The 17,760-nt window shown below is 39.1% G+C and overlaps 1 protein-coding gene across 2 annotated transcripts in view; it reads right to left on the bottom strand.

The window, feature by feature from the left end:
• LOC133239776 (ADAMTS-like protein 3) overlaps positions 1-17,760 on the bottom strand; it is a 50,581-nt gene that overhangs the window by 19,229 nt on the left and 13,592 nt on the right. For both annotated transcript variants that reach the window (XR_009733958.1, XM_061404038.1), the window contains exons 2-3: positions 12,917-12,991; positions 4,193-4,350 (exon numbers count right to left, since the gene is read on the bottom strand). Coding sequence is in view for 1 of the 2 variants with exons in the window: in XM_061404038.1 (XP_061260022.1) it covers positions 4,193-4,213 (21 nt within the window). In the remaining variant the exon portion in view is untranslated. The remainder of the gene's footprint in view (positions 1-4,192; positions 4,351-12,916; positions 12,992-17,760) is intronic.

Below are 17,760 nucleotides of genomic sequence, written 5' to 3'. Positions count from 1 at the left end.
TGGAAAAGGTCAGTTTTAATTCCAATCCCAAATAAAGGCAATGCCAAAGAATGTTCAAACTACCATACAATTGCGCTCATCTCACATACTAGCAAAGTAATGCTCAAAATTCTCCAAGCCAGGCTTCAACAGTATGTGAACCAAGAACTTCCAGATGTTCAAGCTGGATTAGAAAAGGCAGAGGAATCAGAGATCAAATTGCCAACATCCATTGGATCATAGAAAAAAAGCAACCGAGTTCCAGAAAACATCTGCTTTATTGACTACACCAAAGCCTTTGACTGTGTGGATCACAATAAACTGTGGAAAATTCTTCAAGAGATGGGAATACCAGACCACCTTACTTGACTCCTGAGGAATCTGCATGCAGGTCAAGAAGCAACAGTTAGAACCGGACATGGAACAACAGACTGGTTCCAATTTGGGAAAGGAGTACATCAAGGCTGTATATTGTCACCCTGTTTATTCAACTTCCATGCAGAGTGCATCATGCGAAATTCTGGGCTGGATGAAGCACAAGCTGGAATTAAGATTGCTGGGAGAAATATCAATAACCTCAGATATGCAGATGACATCACCCTTATGGCAGAAAGTGAAGAGGAACTGAAGAGCCTCTTGATGAAAGTGAAGAGGAAAGTGAAAAAGTTGGCTTAAAAGTCAACATTCAAAAAACTAAGATCATGGCATTCACTCCCTTCACTTCACAGCAAATAGATGGAGAAACAGTGGAAACAGTGACAGACTTTATTTCCTTGGGGTCCAAAATCACTGCAGATGGTAACTGCAGCCATGAAATTAAAAGACGCTTTTGCTTCTTGGAAGAAAAGCTATGATCAACCTAGACAGCGTATAAAAAGCAGAGACATTATTGCTGAGAAAGGTCCATGTATCCATAATTTATCCATTAGGCATGTATGGATGTGAGAGTTGGACCATGAAGAAAGCTGAGCGCCGAAGAATTGATGCTTTTGAACTGTGGTGTTGGAGAAGACTCTTGAGAACCACTTGGACTTCAAGATCAAACCAGTCAATCCTAAAGGAAATCAGTCCTGAATATTCACTGGAAGGACTGATGCTGAAGCTGAAACTCCAATACTTTGGTCACTGATGCAAAGAACCGACTCATTGGAAAAGATCCTGATGCTGGAAAAGACTGAAGGCAGGAAGAGAAGGGGACAGCAGAAGCTGAGGTGGTTGGATGGCAGAACTGACTCGATGGACATGAGTTTGAGCAGACTCTGGGAATTGGTGATGGACAGGGAAGCCTGGCGTGCTGCAGTCCATTGGGTCACAAAGATTCGAACATGACTGAGCAACTGATCTGATGAACTGAACTGTGGGGTAGAGCTGGTCTTCACATTCTCTCTCAGGTTGAAGTCAGCTCTTCCTATTTTTTTTTTTTTTAAAGATCAGCTGTTCTTAGTTGATTGGAATGGAACGAGATACAGTGAAATACAAGGTTAACCATCATCAGAGACCTCACACCCATTCTTAACCTACCACTAGAAGGAGAGCCATCACTTGATTGCCTCATAGGCCAAGCAGAGATGAATAGAAGCAGAGTTCCCAGTCTTAGTAACAACACAGGCTGGGTAGTACTACAGTGCTCTGACCAGAAAAAAAGTAACCCATGGAAAAGGATACTTCCTAGAAACCCACAGAATTTGGACAAGCTTGTAAGTCAGGGAAAACCATCAGAATTATTCTTGCTTCATCACAGCATCTCTGATTTGCCAAATTCTCTCCCACCAAGTACACCACATTCATGAAAGAAAATGGTTTGGGCATGAAAGTGAGGCTTTATTTATGCATGAGTCAGACAGTTGTGTGTAACATCCTCTTTGATAAATAATATACTTTTTTAAAAAAATACCTTTCTAGTCAAGAGAGATCAAAAGCTTTCCAGAAATTGAAGTTAAAACCCAGAATTGTTTATTAAATCTGAGAAAATTAGAACTCAAGAGACAGGAAAATAGAACACTGAGTACAAATTCATACAGTGGCAACATGCTGCTAAAATGAATTCTATTAAGAGGTGAATATATAATTTGGACATAAAGATGTAAAGTAATTTTTGAGTGTTGTCTTTCAGTTGCTAAGTTGTGTCTGACTTTTTTGTGATCCCATGCCCTCTAGGCCCCTCTGTCTATGGGATTTCCCAGGCAAGAATACTGGAAAGGGTTGTCATTTCCTTCTCCAGGGGATCTTCCCAAGCCAGGGATTGAACCCACATCTCCTGCATTGGCAGGTGGATTTTTTTTTTTCTTTTAACTGCTGAGGCAACCAGGGGAAGCCCAATTTTAACTACACATATAATATATGACTGTATTTCTAAGAATTAAATTTTAGAATATTATAAGTAAAACTAAGATCACTCCCCCAAAGCACTGATACCCTCTAAAATAGCCACTATTTTCTCAGTGTTTTCAGTTTGGAATATATCCTCTCAAATCTTAAAAAAATGTATATACACACAGATATACACATATTCATATATGTACATGTGTGTATATACAGACACACTCGAAGTAAATAGTTTATGTATTTATGTGTGTTTATGCATGAGGTCAATAAACAACACATTTTCCATGTTAATACCTTCACCAAACAGTTCCATAAAATTTTAACCTTTGTGGCTATTTTTCTCATCCCATCACTGTACTAATGTTTCCTACTCAGTCAGAGGTCTCTAAATTGACTTGAAAGGAATACAGATCTTCTGAGTAGGGATGAAAAGAGAATTTTTTAAGAGGGTATGTTTGTGTTTGTGTGTGTGGGTTTTACTACCTTAGCATCAAATGGGAAAACCTTAAGAGAAGCAACGCAAGCCCAGAATTTATGTACAACAATGGGTAAGAGAGAATAGAAGGAAAGAGAAATGACAGTTAGGGCTTCCCCAGAAGACTTTCCCAATGCTGCTGTCAAGGAACAACATTGGGTTGATGCTTCAAGGGTCTGACACAAAAGTCACTTCAATGTCTGGGAATAGCAAGTGACATCCAGTAGTGGCAACTTAAACGTCTAAAAATGTCTATACCTTTAACGTCAGGATTACATGAGGGCCCGGTGTGGACCATGGCAAGTGAGGACGTGTGCCCTGTGGAGAAGGCAGCTGTTACCCAGCTGCAGCCAATTATCACCATGGCGGAATGCAAGCTGGTGGTCAGACCTTCCCATTTTTTAAGTGAAGCAGGAAAAAAAGAACACTGGTATTTTAATATAAAAATCTCTTGATTTTTTTAAATGTTGACAATTTAAAACTCAAAGTTTCAAAACAACAACTCCACCCAGACTGACACTTGGCTGGTCACACTGGAGGCTGACTTTGCAAACAGGACAGCAGTTTGCAACTCTCCTCCAACTCCAAATGTCTTTCTCTGCTGGCACAACCAATACTTTGATGAAACTTTGACAAGTCAACATAGAACAGTTCTTTAGAAGGCACTGGGTCTTCTCACAGGTAAATATATTCCTGGCAATTGGAGTGCTTGTCTTTCTTTCCTTTCCATTTTGAATGAGTTTCCCAAAAGGGATAGATAGGACAAAACCATCCTCTGAAACACCCCTTTCTGCATGTCTTAGGTATTTTTGGTTGTATCAGAAGAATTTCAGATTGTGTCACCTTGGAAATACATTGGCCACTGCATTTCATGTCCTCTGAGTAAAAGAAGATCCCCAGATTTACCCAAGAGAGGGGACACAGAGCCCTGGTCACAGGAAAGAAGAGTACTTATGAGGGGACCTTGTGACAGCCAGACAAGTGCTCATGATGAGACATTACTGAGGAAACAGGAAAGGAAGGTAAGGGAGGGGCCTCTGTCTTCTCTGCTCTGCTTTGCAAGGAGAGCAACAGAAGAGTCATGGTTTAAGACATGGAGCATTTAACCACAGACCATTCTCACTGAACTCCATCGAGAGGTTTAAAACTGAACACAGCAACCAGAGACTACAAATTCAAAACAATCATTCCCCTGTAAGAATGAAGTTTGTTTCTTAACTATTGTGGTTGAGGAACAGAACCTTGAGAGAGTTGAATGATTTTTAAGAACTGACTGTCAAGGTGAAAATATTAATGACATATGCCCTGTATAATAACAGTCATTGGCTGCCAACTAAACAAACGTGTTCTTTTTCAAATTCAAGATGTGCTGGGCCCCTGATGCATGATGTTTTATGAAGAGACTCGTCCTACCTTGAAGATGAAATCAGCCATCAGACGTCCTGGAATCTTAAAGGTTTGCCTCTCTGAGCCCTTCTGAAATTCCACTGTTGTGTTTTCTACAACAAAAACTCCAGGGCTCTTAAAGCTGTTCTCTCCTTTGCTTCCTTGAAGTGTTTTTGATTCAATAACTACAATTTAAAAATAAAGTTTTAATGAAAGTATCTTAAAAAAATTTCATTTCAAAAGATATTTTAGTACATGTAATTGCATCTGATATCAACACAACGTCAATACATCCACTCAGTTTACAAACACTGATTCGAATTGGTGACACAAATATATAAGCGTTTAGTGTGTGTGTGCTAAGTTGCTTCAGTCATGTCCGACTCTGTGTGGCTCTGTGGACTGTGGCCCACCAGGCTCCTCTGTCCATGGGATTCTCCAGGCAAGAATACTGAAGTGAGTTGCCATGCCCTCCTCCAGGGGATCTTTTTAGCTGTCTATAAAAAGGAGCAAACAAGATTGCTAGGTCCAGTAAGGTCTACTTAACTCTTTGGAGTTATAAGAGCAAGAAGAAAACTTCTCTCTATATTTTTTCATGATGTAGTTATTACTTAAAGGTATGTTACTAATTTTCTCACCCCTTCAGATCATAGGCCTAGACTTTACTAAACTACAATAAAATTTGAATTTGTTTTAAGATTATTTTTTTATTTTGAACTACTTTATAGATTCACAGGAAGTTGCAAAAGTAGTGAAGAGGTCCTGTATACCATTCATTCGGTTTTACTCAATGGAATGATTACATCTTATCCAATGATAATACAATATAAAAACTAGGAAATAGACATCAGTACAACGTGTGCCTATAGTCCTGTGCTATTTTGTCACACATCACCACAACCAAACACAGAACTACGACATCACTACGAAGATCTCTCTCATGTGTCACCTCTGTAGTCACAGTGGCTTTTTTTCTTTTTTTTTTTTTTTTGCCGATTTCTCTCTGCCACTGGAGCAGCTGCAGGAATTCAAGCGCCCTGGACAGACTGTGTAACAGGCATTAGGAGACATCCCTGATTATCCCTGACAGGCAGGCTGGGAGCTTTTCTGGGAAAATTCAAAGACTGGACAAGGGCCCCTTGATCTGTAGGAGTCATTACACTCAGGCACACAAAACCCCAACCACTTTGGCCCTAATCTCTGTGACCGCAGTAGATTTTTGGAAAGTGTGAGATTAAATTCATTTCCTAGTTCCAATGAAGATATAAAACTGAATGCTATAAAGCGAGTTGTCAGTAAAAATGAGATGGGAAACTAGAAATGTAAGAGGGCCCTACACTGGATGAATTAGACCTTGAAATTAAAGGAGAAAAAAATTATGAGCATTCAGGTAATATCAAAACATGAAATGAAATTGGGCAAAATCCACTGCTGCAAAGAAGAAGACATAAAAAACACCAAGTTTCTAGACAGAGATTGAGCCTGAAGTGACTTGATTAAATTTAAATAGTGTCCAATGGATTCAGCGGCTGTGTTGGGGCAGTGATTGTTTTACCACTGAGCTGACCTTCTGCATCACAGCTTGCTGCATCTGGCTGCTTGCTCCATTTGGCTGCAGAGTTATGGCAGCGGTGGTGAGGGGTGGGGGAATCAGAATCTGGAAAGGCGATCTAGGGGGAAGGGAAGACCAACATGACATCTATCTTCTGAACCATTTCTGTTCATTTGGCTTTCCTTGTTTTTAATGTTTATTTTAGCATATTCAAAAGCAGAGACATTACTTTGCCAACAAAGGTTCATCTAGTCAAGGCTATGGTTTTTCCTGTGGTCATGTATGGATGTGAGAGTTGGACTGTGAAGAAGGTTGAGTGCCGAAGAATTGATGCTTTTGAACTGTGGTGTTGGAAAAGACTCTTGAGAGTCCCTTGGACTGCAAGGAGATCCAGCCAGTCCATTCTGAAGGAGATCAGCCCTGGGATTTCTTTGGAAGGAATGATGCTAAAGCTGAAACTCCAGTACTTTGGCCACCTCATGCGAAGAGTTGACTCATTGGAAAAGACTCTGATGCTGGGAGGGATTAGGGGCAAGAGGAGAAGGGAACGACAGAGGATGAGATGGCTGGATGGCATCACTGACTCGATGGACGTGAGTCTGAGTGAACTCCGGGAGTTGGTGATGGACAGTGAGGTCTGGCCTGCTGCGATTCATGGGGTCACAAAGAGTCGGACACAACTGAACGACTGATCTGATCTGATCTGATCTGAATGTTTATTTAATTATCTACTTGGGCTTCCCACATGGTGCTAGTGGTAAAGAACGTGCCTGCCAACACAGGAGATAAAAGAGACTTGGGTTTGACCTGATCTTGGGTTGGGAAGATCCCCTAGAGGAGAGCACAGTAACCCACTCCAGTATTCTTGTCTGGAGAATCCAATGGACAGAAGAGCATAGGGTTACAGAGTTGGACATGACTGAAGTGACTTAGCACACATGCATGCAAGTATCTACTGCATTTTCTGCCTCCTTTAATTATTTTTTTCATGACATTTTGTGGTTCTTTTGTTTTCATTTATTTTTAGGCCATGCCATACAGCATATGGGACTTTAGTTCCCCAACCAGGGACTGAACCCATGGTCCCTGCATTGGTAATGCTGAGTCTTAACCACCAGACCACCAGGGAAGTCCCTAATGTTTTGGTTTTTGATTCTGAGTCCATTCTATTAACTTCAATGGTGTCCAAGATCTTTAGTGATGAAGATGTGAGAATACAAGGTGCATACCCAGTTTTCAAGTGCATATGAATTACCCAAACTACTCTCCTCCACTTCTCATAAAATATCTTTATTCCAATTATTTCAAAAGGTTTCCCACTCTCTGGGTCACAAACCCTGGCTGCATACACAGGAGGTCAAAAGCAGATGCCCCAACCTCAACTGCATGACTTGATTCAGAAATGGGTGGTCCATAAAGGGAAGTGCTCTGATGAAGCCACCTTTTGATGGCTTGTGGATCCCAATACTGCTGACACTTCAGATTAACAAGGCCACTGTGATGAATTCACAGTGAAGCAGAGGCCAGTGCTGTTCTTTAGGAGTCACCATTTTTATTGAGATAAACTTGCTTCTCCTTAGTGCCTATGCCTCTTAAAAGTAATTGGCAGAAAAGGGGTTTTTGAAAATCAACAATTCAGACAATGTGTTGATTTATGGATATGTTTTTTAAGTTGTTATTATTTATTTATTTATTTATTTAAATTGGCAGATAATGACAATATTGTGATGATTTTTGCCATACATCAACATGAATCGGCCATAGGTAAATATGCGTCCCCGCATCCTGAATCACCCCCCACCTCCTCCCCACCCCATCCCTCCAGGCTGTCCCAGAGTGCCCTGGGTGCGCTGCTTCATGTATCAAACCCACATTTGTCATCCATCCTACATATAGTACTGTACAGGTTTCAGTGCTATTTTTTCAAATTAAGGTCCAACACCCAGTGTATGTGCTGCAGGCTTACATTGTGATGTGCAATCCACAGATCATGAGAACTGCACTCACAGCCTTTCAATCCTCAGAGCTCTCAAGGACCTTCTATTCCTACAGTAGGACAGCTAGTGCTGGGTAAAGACCCCAGGAAACGTATAAATGCTCCCACACTGCGAAAGGCAGAGGATGACAGCCTCTTTTCTTGCTGCTACAGCTGCCTTCTTTCTCCTCTTCAGGCTTAAATGACTGAGGTTGCAAAGAAGAGTCAAGGAAGAGATGCTACGCATAGTCAAATAGATGAAAGAGAAATATCCTATGATATTGCTTACATGGAATCTTAAAGAAAAATACAAACAAGCTTTGGCATTAGTTAGCTGGCTTAACAAAGAAATATATTGGAAATCCCTTTATCCTCTGCTGCTTAATCTGAAGAATGAAGTTAGTGTTGTTGCAAGAATAAATAAAATCGCATACCAGGAAAAAAAAAAAAAAGAGGATCAGAAACCAAGACGCTCTTTTATCCCCAAATCTTCACAACTCAAGTCTACAATAGTACCTTTACATATTTTGATCCATATTAGTTATTTTTTAAAAGAAATGACTAGAAAGATGATGAATGCTCCTAACTGCTTCTAGCTGAAAGGATTGCCCTGAGAAGTATCAGTCTAGGCTTCTTTCAAAAGAGACAGGGTCATGCTAATTATCCCAAGAGGTCTCAAATTCTAAGAAGGCCACAAAGTATTGTTAGGTAAGCATGTAATGAGCATTTAGCATGGCTGCCTTGGTTATAAATACATCAAACTTATCCTTCGAGTTGTATTTTATAGTGTATGCACACTTTGCTCAGCATCCATTTCCTTTGATGAGTCATTATGCTCATGCTTATATTTATACGTCTCTATACAGTGAGTCCCCTAAATATAAACCTTCAAGTGGCAAACTTTCAGAGATCAGAATGTGTGTTCGCATGTCCAATCACTAAGTTAGTTCACATGTCTGGTGTACATTGTCACATGTCTGTATCCTCTACAAGTGATTGTGCTGTGTGCAAGTACAGTAGTACAGCATCTTTATTTCAAGCCCAGGATGTCCAGAAGCAAGCATAAAATAGCAGTGATGTAGCTGGTACAGTAGTCAATTGTGTTAATTGGGTACCTAGGGTAACTTTGTTGGACTTACAAACAAATTGGACTTACAAAACACTCTTTGGATGGAACTGGTTTGTATGTAAGGACTTTACTGTATATGGTCATCAGACAGCATTTAGAGGGCCAAAACAAACAAACAAAAAAAACACAATTCTTACAATCAATAATGGAGGTTTTCCATTTATGGCATCTTGCCTTCTCCAATTTATTGCCAGTCAACATATTTCATGTTGAAGTTTTGCTTCAATAAAATCTCTTTTGCAGTAACCCTCTTATTATTTCCATTTTTGAAATTTTAGGGAAATCTGGAGCTGTGTGCTTGATATAATACTGAGGCCAAGCTTGCAAAAGGACTGGAAATTCAAGCTCTAATCGCCTCGAGGCAATATGCAATACGGGTATTCTGTAATTAAATTCCCCAGCAAAGAGACTAACATTATGTTACTGAGTGTCCTCAGGTTTTAATGATGTAGCCTTTTGGAGTGTAGGACTTAATACGGATCTTAAAAAGAATGATTTATTACTGCAAAGTCAGCTTAATTTCAGGACTATATCTTTGGACTAAAATTAAGAAAACACTTGTACAAATCAAGAAAATAAAGCCACATCTATATTAAGATGTTAAGAAATGCTAACTAATTCTTTTGTAAATGAAGCCAGTTCATTCTCTTCACTGGCAGAGATAGGTAACTTTCAGAGACACTTCTGAGCCAGTTTTGAGAATGTTTAGAAGGAGAAATACTCCAAGCAAGAGATCTTATCACCTTTGGAGAAATGGGAATATTTTTGAGCTCTGTTCTTGGGACAGTGCCAGTCTTTAGTACTAAAGTTATATTTAATATGTCAGAACAGGTATGTATGTAAATGAGTATTTTACCTCAAAGTATTCATCTTTACTAAACCTGTTTGCTGCTGCTGCTGCTAAGTCACTTCAGTCGTGTCCGACTCTGTGCGACCCCATGGATGGCAGCCCACCAGGTTCCACCGTCCCTGGGATTCTCCAGGTAAGAACACTGGAGTGGGTTGCCATTTCCCTCTCCAATGCATGAAAGTGAAAAGTTAAAGTGAAGTCGCTCAGTCGTGTCAGACTCTTAGTGACCCCATGGACTGCAGCCCACCAAGCTCCTCCATCCATGGGATTTTCCAGGCAAGAGTACTGGAGTGGGGTGCCATTGCCTGTTTACTGCCTACTTATTCTGCTTTTTGAGCTTATTAAGCTCTCTTTAGAGCTGAATTTTAAAGAACTGTCTTTAGTATCATGAGAAAATCAGGCCCAGTCATTGCATATTTTTATTTTCTAAAATATCCTTTTGATATGCTGTAAAATTCACATGCCATAAAATTCACTCATTTAAAATATAGTTTTGTGGTTTCAGTATACTCACAGAATTGTGCAACCATCACCACAATCTAGGTTTAGAACATTTTTGTCACCACTCCTCCAAAGAAACCCCATATCCATTAACAGTCAGTCCTCAGACCTGCAGCCAACCCAACTCAGCCTCGCCCTATGCAAGTGCAACCAACTTTATGTCTCCTTAGATTTGCTTACACTGGACACTTTATATAAAGACAATCAAATATTAATAACATGTGGCCTTTTTGTGACTGATTTCTTTCACTTAGCACAATGTTTTCAAAGATCGTATCTATTGTAGCAAGCTTCTCAGGTGGTGCTAGTCATAAAGAACCTGCCTGCCAATGCAGGAGATATAAGAGACTTGGGTTCCATTTTTAAGCAGGGAAGATCCCCTGGAGTAGGAAATGGTAGCCCACTCCAGTATTCTTGCCTGGAGTATCGCATGCACAGAGGAGCCTGGCGGGCTACAGTCCACAGGGTCAAAAAGAATCAGACATGACTGAGCACAGAGACATCTATTGTAGCACATGTCAGGGACTTCACTCTTTGTTGTATTCAAATCATATTCCACATATGCCACATTTTATTTACCCATTCATCTGTTAATGGACATTTGAGCTGTTTCCACATCTTAGCTATTATGAATTATACTGCTATGAATATTCAGTACTTCATAGTTTTGAACCAAAATGTTATTTTACAACGTGATCATTCAAATCATTCACGGAATTTGGATCTAAATGATTTTCACCTGTTTTCAAACATCAAGTTGGCATTGACAAGGATGAAGATTTATTCCCATCGAGTTGTGGGCTGGGACTCCCCTGGTGGCCCAGAGGCTAAGACTCTGTGCTCCCAATTCAGGGGCCCAGGTTCCATCCCTGGTCAGGGAACTAGATCCCACAGGCCAAAACTAAAGATCCTACATGCCACAACTAGGACCTGGCACAGCCAAATAAATAAATTTTTAAAAAGAAATAGCTCTTGTGGGCTTTAAGCCATTTTAAGAAGAAGCCTTAAAAAATCTTTTGATGCATCATTCTAGAGAAAGCCTTGAGTGAACTGACCGCTATATGGTTGTAAACATTTTAATATTTTAAATAGATCAGTCACACTCTTTTAGTCTTAATTCATACAATAAAGTAGTGTTAAAAAAAAAAGACTTTCCAATAATGGCTCACTCTCACTGTCCTAAATATATTCTTTTCCTTCCCTAATTTAGGCCATAATGTACTATGGAATTTCTTTTCTTTTTTTTTTTTTAAGATTTTTAGTCTATATCGTTGGTGACAAACACATTTTGATATAAACATTCCTCAAAGGACATTGCTGGTTAGAATATCAGTACTGAATCTAAAGTATACAAACACATAAACACACATGCACATACACACTTGAAAGCTACAGAAAATGTACGACACTTGTGGCCCTGAGAAATTCTTACAACTTGAAAATCTAAGATGGTGGCTCAGGAGAAACAAAAAGGCAAAATATGCACATTTTTAATCCAGTGGACCTTGATTTGTGTTGCTTTAAAATAGTTATATTTATAACTCCTTAGTGTTTTATACTTTCTACAGAAAGATAGAGTTGAACACAGTGAGCTTCTTCAAGGCTAGGGACCCAGTCTGGGCAGAGACTCAACTTCCCCAGAAAAAGACTAAGAAAGTCCATCGCATGGCCACAGGAAACCCTGGGAGAGAAATATACAAACTTCTTTAGTCTCAGTTTCTTTGGGTCCTAAGAGACCAGAAAGGGCTTCCCTCATAGCTCAGTTGGTAAATCATCTGCCTGCAATGCAAGAGACCCGGGTTTGATTCCTGGGTGGGGAAGATCCCCTGGAGAAGGAAATGGCAACCCACTCCAGTATTCCTGCCTGGAGAATCCAATGGACAGAGGAGCCTGGCAGGCTACAGTCCATGGGGTCACAAGAGTCAGACACAGCTTAGCAACTAAAGGACCACTGAGAGACCAGAAAAGCTAAGACAGAGGAGATACCATGTAACTTTGACTAAAGAAACATACAATCCCAACCCTTTGTTGTTTCAAACTCTTAGGATTCTGGGAAACCAGTGTTTACTTTCAGTGCCCCCTAGATCTAGGCTGTGATGTGCTATCAACAGAGTTTGTACTTGTCAGCTGTATTCACTGATGCAGCTTTGTTGTTTAAATTTTGTTTTGCTATCTTTTATCCCAAACTGTTGAGATCTCCAGAAGACTCTTGAATCTAAGTTTACTCTCCACATAAAAAAATAGTTCATTTCACATATAACTTGATTTCCTCTCCTGTGAGGGGATTAATGCCAAACTGGTATACTTCCCACTAGGACATGAGAACTAAAAAAATCAGGATCATATATCATTCCCTAGAGATATAGACTATTTCAGTGGGTCTGCTCAGTTGTGTCTGACTCTTGTGCAACCCCATGGACTGTAGCCCACCAGGCTCCTCTGTCCACGGGATTTCTCTGGCAAAAATATTGGAATGGATTGCCATTCCCTTCTCCAGGGGATATTCCTGACCCAGGGATCAAACCCACGTCTCCTGAGGCTCCTGCATTGGCAGGCAGATTCTTTACCACTGATCCACCTGGGAAGACCTAGACTATTTCAAAGTGATAAGCAAAACCATTAAGATGTTGACCTACTCATTAATACAAAGAAGAGTGTATACACACGTACACACACACATACATTTTCTTTAGTAAATAAGCTTTCAGAAAAGAAGAAAAATGTTAAGATTACATCTTGCTTACAGAGATGTGCAGGTGCTTTCACTGTAATTCTCACGCTTCAACTTCCCAAAGGAACAGCAATTATATTTTCTTCCCCTATGAAAGAACACAAGACAAATGTAATAAAACTTCTGCACTAAAGCCCCATTGAAATAAGCCACTCAATCAAAACTAAGGGCATGTATAAAGTGTTCTTAATTGTATTTCATTTCCATCTTCAGTCAGGAAGCCTTCAAAAAACGGTCATTGTGTCAAGGCATATTAATATACTCACATAATTTCATTTAAATACTGGGTTGGCCAAAACATTCATTTTTCTCTGTAAGATGGCTCTAATAGTCCTTAGTTGTCTTTAATTTCATTAGGAACACTTTTGTTAGACTGTATTAAGACAGCTGTCATATCAGTGTGCATTAAAAAAAAATAACCAAAATTGGTGAATTTTTGTGTAGCCATGTTAGTAATAAAAAATGGAAGAAAAAAGGCAACATTTTCAGCATATCATGCTTTATATATTTTATTATTTCAAGAAAGGTAAAAATGCAACTGAGAAGCAAAACAAGATTTGTGCAGTGTATGGAGAAGGTGCTGTGATTAATTGAATGTGTCAAAAGTGGTTTGTGAAGTTTTGCGCTCGAATTTCTAGCTGGACAATGTTCCGTGATCCAGTAGATCAGTTAGTTGATAGCAATCAAATCGAGATATTGAGAACAATCTACGTTATACCATACAGAGATAACCAACATACTCCAATATCCAAACCAGCTTAGTTATGTTAATCATTTTGATGTTTGGGTTCCACATAAGTTAAGCAAAAAGAATCTTCTTGTCTCTGCATGTGATTCTCTTCTTAAATGTAACAAAAATCCCATTTTAAAAAACAAATTGTGACAGGTGATATAAAGGGGATGCTGTACAATAATGTGGAACAGAAGAGATCATGCGGCAAGGGAAAAGAACCCATTAACAACACCAAAGACCGGTCTTCAGCCAAAGAAGGCGATATTGGGTGATATGGTGGAATGGGAAGGGAGTCCTCTATAATAAGCTTCTTTCAGAAAACCAAATGATTAATTCCAACAAGGCTCCCAATTAGACCAACTGAAGACAACACTCGATGAAAAGTGTCCTGAATTAGTCAACAGAAAACACACAATCTTCCATCAGGATAATGCAAGATTGCATGTTTGATGACTAAGGCAAAAACTGTTATATCTTGGCTGGGAAGTTCTGACTCATCTGCCATATTCACCAGACACTGCTGCTTCAGATGTCCTTTCAATTTGGTCTTTACAATGTTTGCTTCAGGGAAAAATTTTCAATTCCTTGGAAGACTGTAAAAAGCACCTAGAACAGTTCTCTGCTCAAAAAGATTAAAAGTTTTGAGAATATGGGATTATGAAGTTGCCTGGAAAATGGAAGAAGGTAATGGAACAAAATGGTAAATACATTATTAAATAAACTTCCTGGTGAAAATGAGAAATGTGTCTTTTACTTTAAAAATACTGAAGAAATTCTTTGGCCAAACTATTTTTTTTAATATTAAAGAAAAATTTAAATAAATGCACTGATCAACTTGAGTGAGTCTACAAACGAGGGTCCTAAGGTCATACTCATTCATTTGAGGCTGCTTGTGCCCTGCAAAGGCAGAGGTGAGTAACTGTAACAAAGACAATACAGCTCACAAGACATCTCTGGCCCCTGTAGATTTCTTTTTCATGCTGTTACACATTCTGAAATAAATTTTCATGACCACATAATAATCCAGGGGTATCTGAAATTCTATCCCCCTGTCTATTTGATCAAGTCTATGACTAAATGATATTAGTACATCATCAACAATATGAATTACTTCAAGCAGATGTTGTGTTTTGTTTGTTTGTTTAACTTACAGAGAATTTTTTATAGTCTCTGGGTGAAGTTGTTGAATCAAAGGATGTCACTATGTTTATTGATTTGTTTATAAGTTTTATTAAATAAAAATACTTATTTACTATTAAAATTCAAAAAGCATTCCAGACAAAATAAAGCTATTTCCAATCCAACTGCCCAGAGATCATCACTTCTAGCACTGTGATAAATATCCTTTCCTGATTTTATATTTGTTTGTTTTTGAAACACATACATGTAAAAAAAAATGAACACTATTTAAATGTTCACTATTTTGGGGGGAGTTAGATAAACAGTGATACATCCAGGCTAAGGATCTTTCCAATCCAGGGATTCAGCCTGTGTCTCTTGCATCTCCTGCACTGACAGGTGAGTTTTTACCACTAGCATCACCTAGGAAGCCCTGAAGGAATACTCTACAACTGATAATAGTAACAATAGGAGGCCACAGTACTTGACAGGAAAAGACTGCTAACATATATACTGATTGATGAAAAAAGCAAGTTAATATATGTTTTCACCCAGTGTTAGATAAGTACAATCCTTTGTTTTACTGGTAGCTGGATCACTTGTGAATGTATCCTCAAGCAGCATATTGCTTACTTTTGCTTGTTTGGGACCTTGGTTAAAACAGAGACTACTGAGAGGGTAACAGGCAGGAAGGCCAGGGGTCTCCAAACGGAGGAAATGGCCTGCAAGCGTCAGACATTTTTATCTCTCTTAAGTAGCAGGAGGAAACAAACTAGCGATATTTCTTTTCTTCTCTATACCAATTTAAAAGGAGGTTTCTCTTAAAATACTGTGTTGCCATAATGACACCTGGTTTCACCTGAAGTTAACTATTCTCAAACCTAGAGATAACCAATGCCTTTTTCTTATGGAAATGTTGTCTTAAGCTATGCTAATGTGCTATGCATTTACCCCAAATGGTCTTCAAGCTGGTTCTGCTTCATGGCTCAGAATCTACCTGACAAACCAGTATGTTATACTCAGATATTGTTCCCCTAATCTATATAAATGAAACTATTTGTATGGTAATCTGTCCTTCTACAAGATTCGAGTTAATCATTTTATGGCCCAGGATGAACCATTTGGTGCCAAGATTATCCCAAAATGCATCTTATGGGTGAGGGGCCTGGTGCCATTCTGAGTTTTAAGACATTCCTTTCTTTCATTAACAGACTGCTAGTGACTATGTAACATCCAGCTAAAGACTAGCAGGGGGTACTCTTTCTGCCCCCTTCTGATGCCTATGTCAAAAGCTTTCTCTGTCTCCTTTATACTTTAATAAAACTTTATTACACAAAATCTCTGAGCAGGCAAGCCTCATCTCTGGCCCCGGATTGAATTCTTCTCCTCTGGGGGCCAAGAATCCCGGGGTCTTTTCGTTCAACAACAACCTTTCTCTACATACGTATGTGTATATTCTTATGTGACTTGCTTTTCTTTGAACAATGCTGTTTATCTGAAATAAAATCATGTTGATGAGCCAAATTGTCCTTCATTCATTTTCACAACTGTACACAACATAATAGTTAAATTAAACATCTTTGAATCTCCTTTTTCCAGGAAAAGAAAAAAGAAAATTAAAAAATAATTATATGGCCAAATATTTCTTGAATATGATGTCAAAACCACAGGTAACAAATGAAAAACACAAACTGGACTCCATCAAAATTAAACTTTTCCATGTCAAAGAGTACTATCAATAGAGTGAAAAACCAAGGCATGCAGTGGGAGAAAATATCTGTAAATCACATACCAAATAAGGGGTTAATATTCAGAACACATACAGAATTTCTACAACCCAACAATAATGACAAAAAAAAATCACCCCAATTCAAAAAGTGGGCAAGGACTTGAATAGACATTTTTCCAAAGAGGATATACAAATGTCAATAAGCACAAAGAAACAGGCTTAACATTACTAATCATTAGGGAAATGCAAATCAAACCCACAGGGAGATATCACTTCACACTTATCAGGATGGCCATTATTAAAAACAAACAAACAAAAAAATAACAAGTGTTGGTCAGGATGTGAAGATATTAGAACCCTTGGGAACAGCTGATGGAAATATAAAATAATTTTTTCAATCACTATGGAAAACAGTTACTCAAAACATTAAATATAGAGTTACAACATGATTCAGCAATTCCACTTCTGAGTATACCCCAAAGAACTGAAATCAGGGACTCACACAGATATTTGCACATGCATATTCACAGCAGCATTATTTCAGCCAAAGATGAAATCAACCTAAGTGTCCATTCACTGATGAGTGGGAAGCTATCACGTGGTAAATATATACAATGGGATATTTTTCAGCCTTAAAAAGTAAGGAGATTCTAGGACTTCTCTGATGGTCCACTGGTTAAAAATCTGCCTTACAATGCAGGGGACACAGATTCAGTCCCTGGTGGGGGAACTAAGATCCCACATGCCGCAAGTCAGCTAAATCAGCACACTACAACTACTGAGTCCATGTGCTCTAGGGCTGGTGTGCCACAACAAGAGAAACCCACATACCACATACTACAGCTAGAGAAAGCCCGCATGCTGCAACAAAGGTCTGGGGTGGCCAAAATGAAAAAAAAATTTAAAAAAATTTTTTTAAAGTAAGACAATTCTGACACATGCTATGACACATAGATAAACCACAAAGATAGTATGCTAACTGAAATACGCCAGTCACAAAAGGATATGTATGATTCTGTTAGGGGAAGCACACTGATTGAAACTGCCCACCCTGGCCAGGCACCATAATAACTATTTGCATGAGTTGTTTTATGACAGGAGATCCTGATAAGGAATACGGAACTAATAAGCCACCACCAACTGGAAGAGTCCAGGAAAGGTCTAAAGGAGACACCGCGTGTCCGTCCACTTCCCAGAATCCCTCTCACTAGCATCCATCTTGGCTGAGCGATGTGTGCGCCACCAGGAAAGACTCTGAATTAGAATGATTGGCCAA

The sequence above is a fragment of the Bos javanicus genome, chromosome 27 (assembly GCF_032452875.1).
Source record: "Bos javanicus breed banteng chromosome 27, ARS-OSU_banteng_1.0, whole genome shotgun sequence".
NCBI lineage: Eukaryota > Metazoa > Chordata > Mammalia > Artiodactyla > Bovidae > Bos > Bos javanicus.
This window is presented reverse-complemented; position numbering and strand designations above follow the sequence as displayed.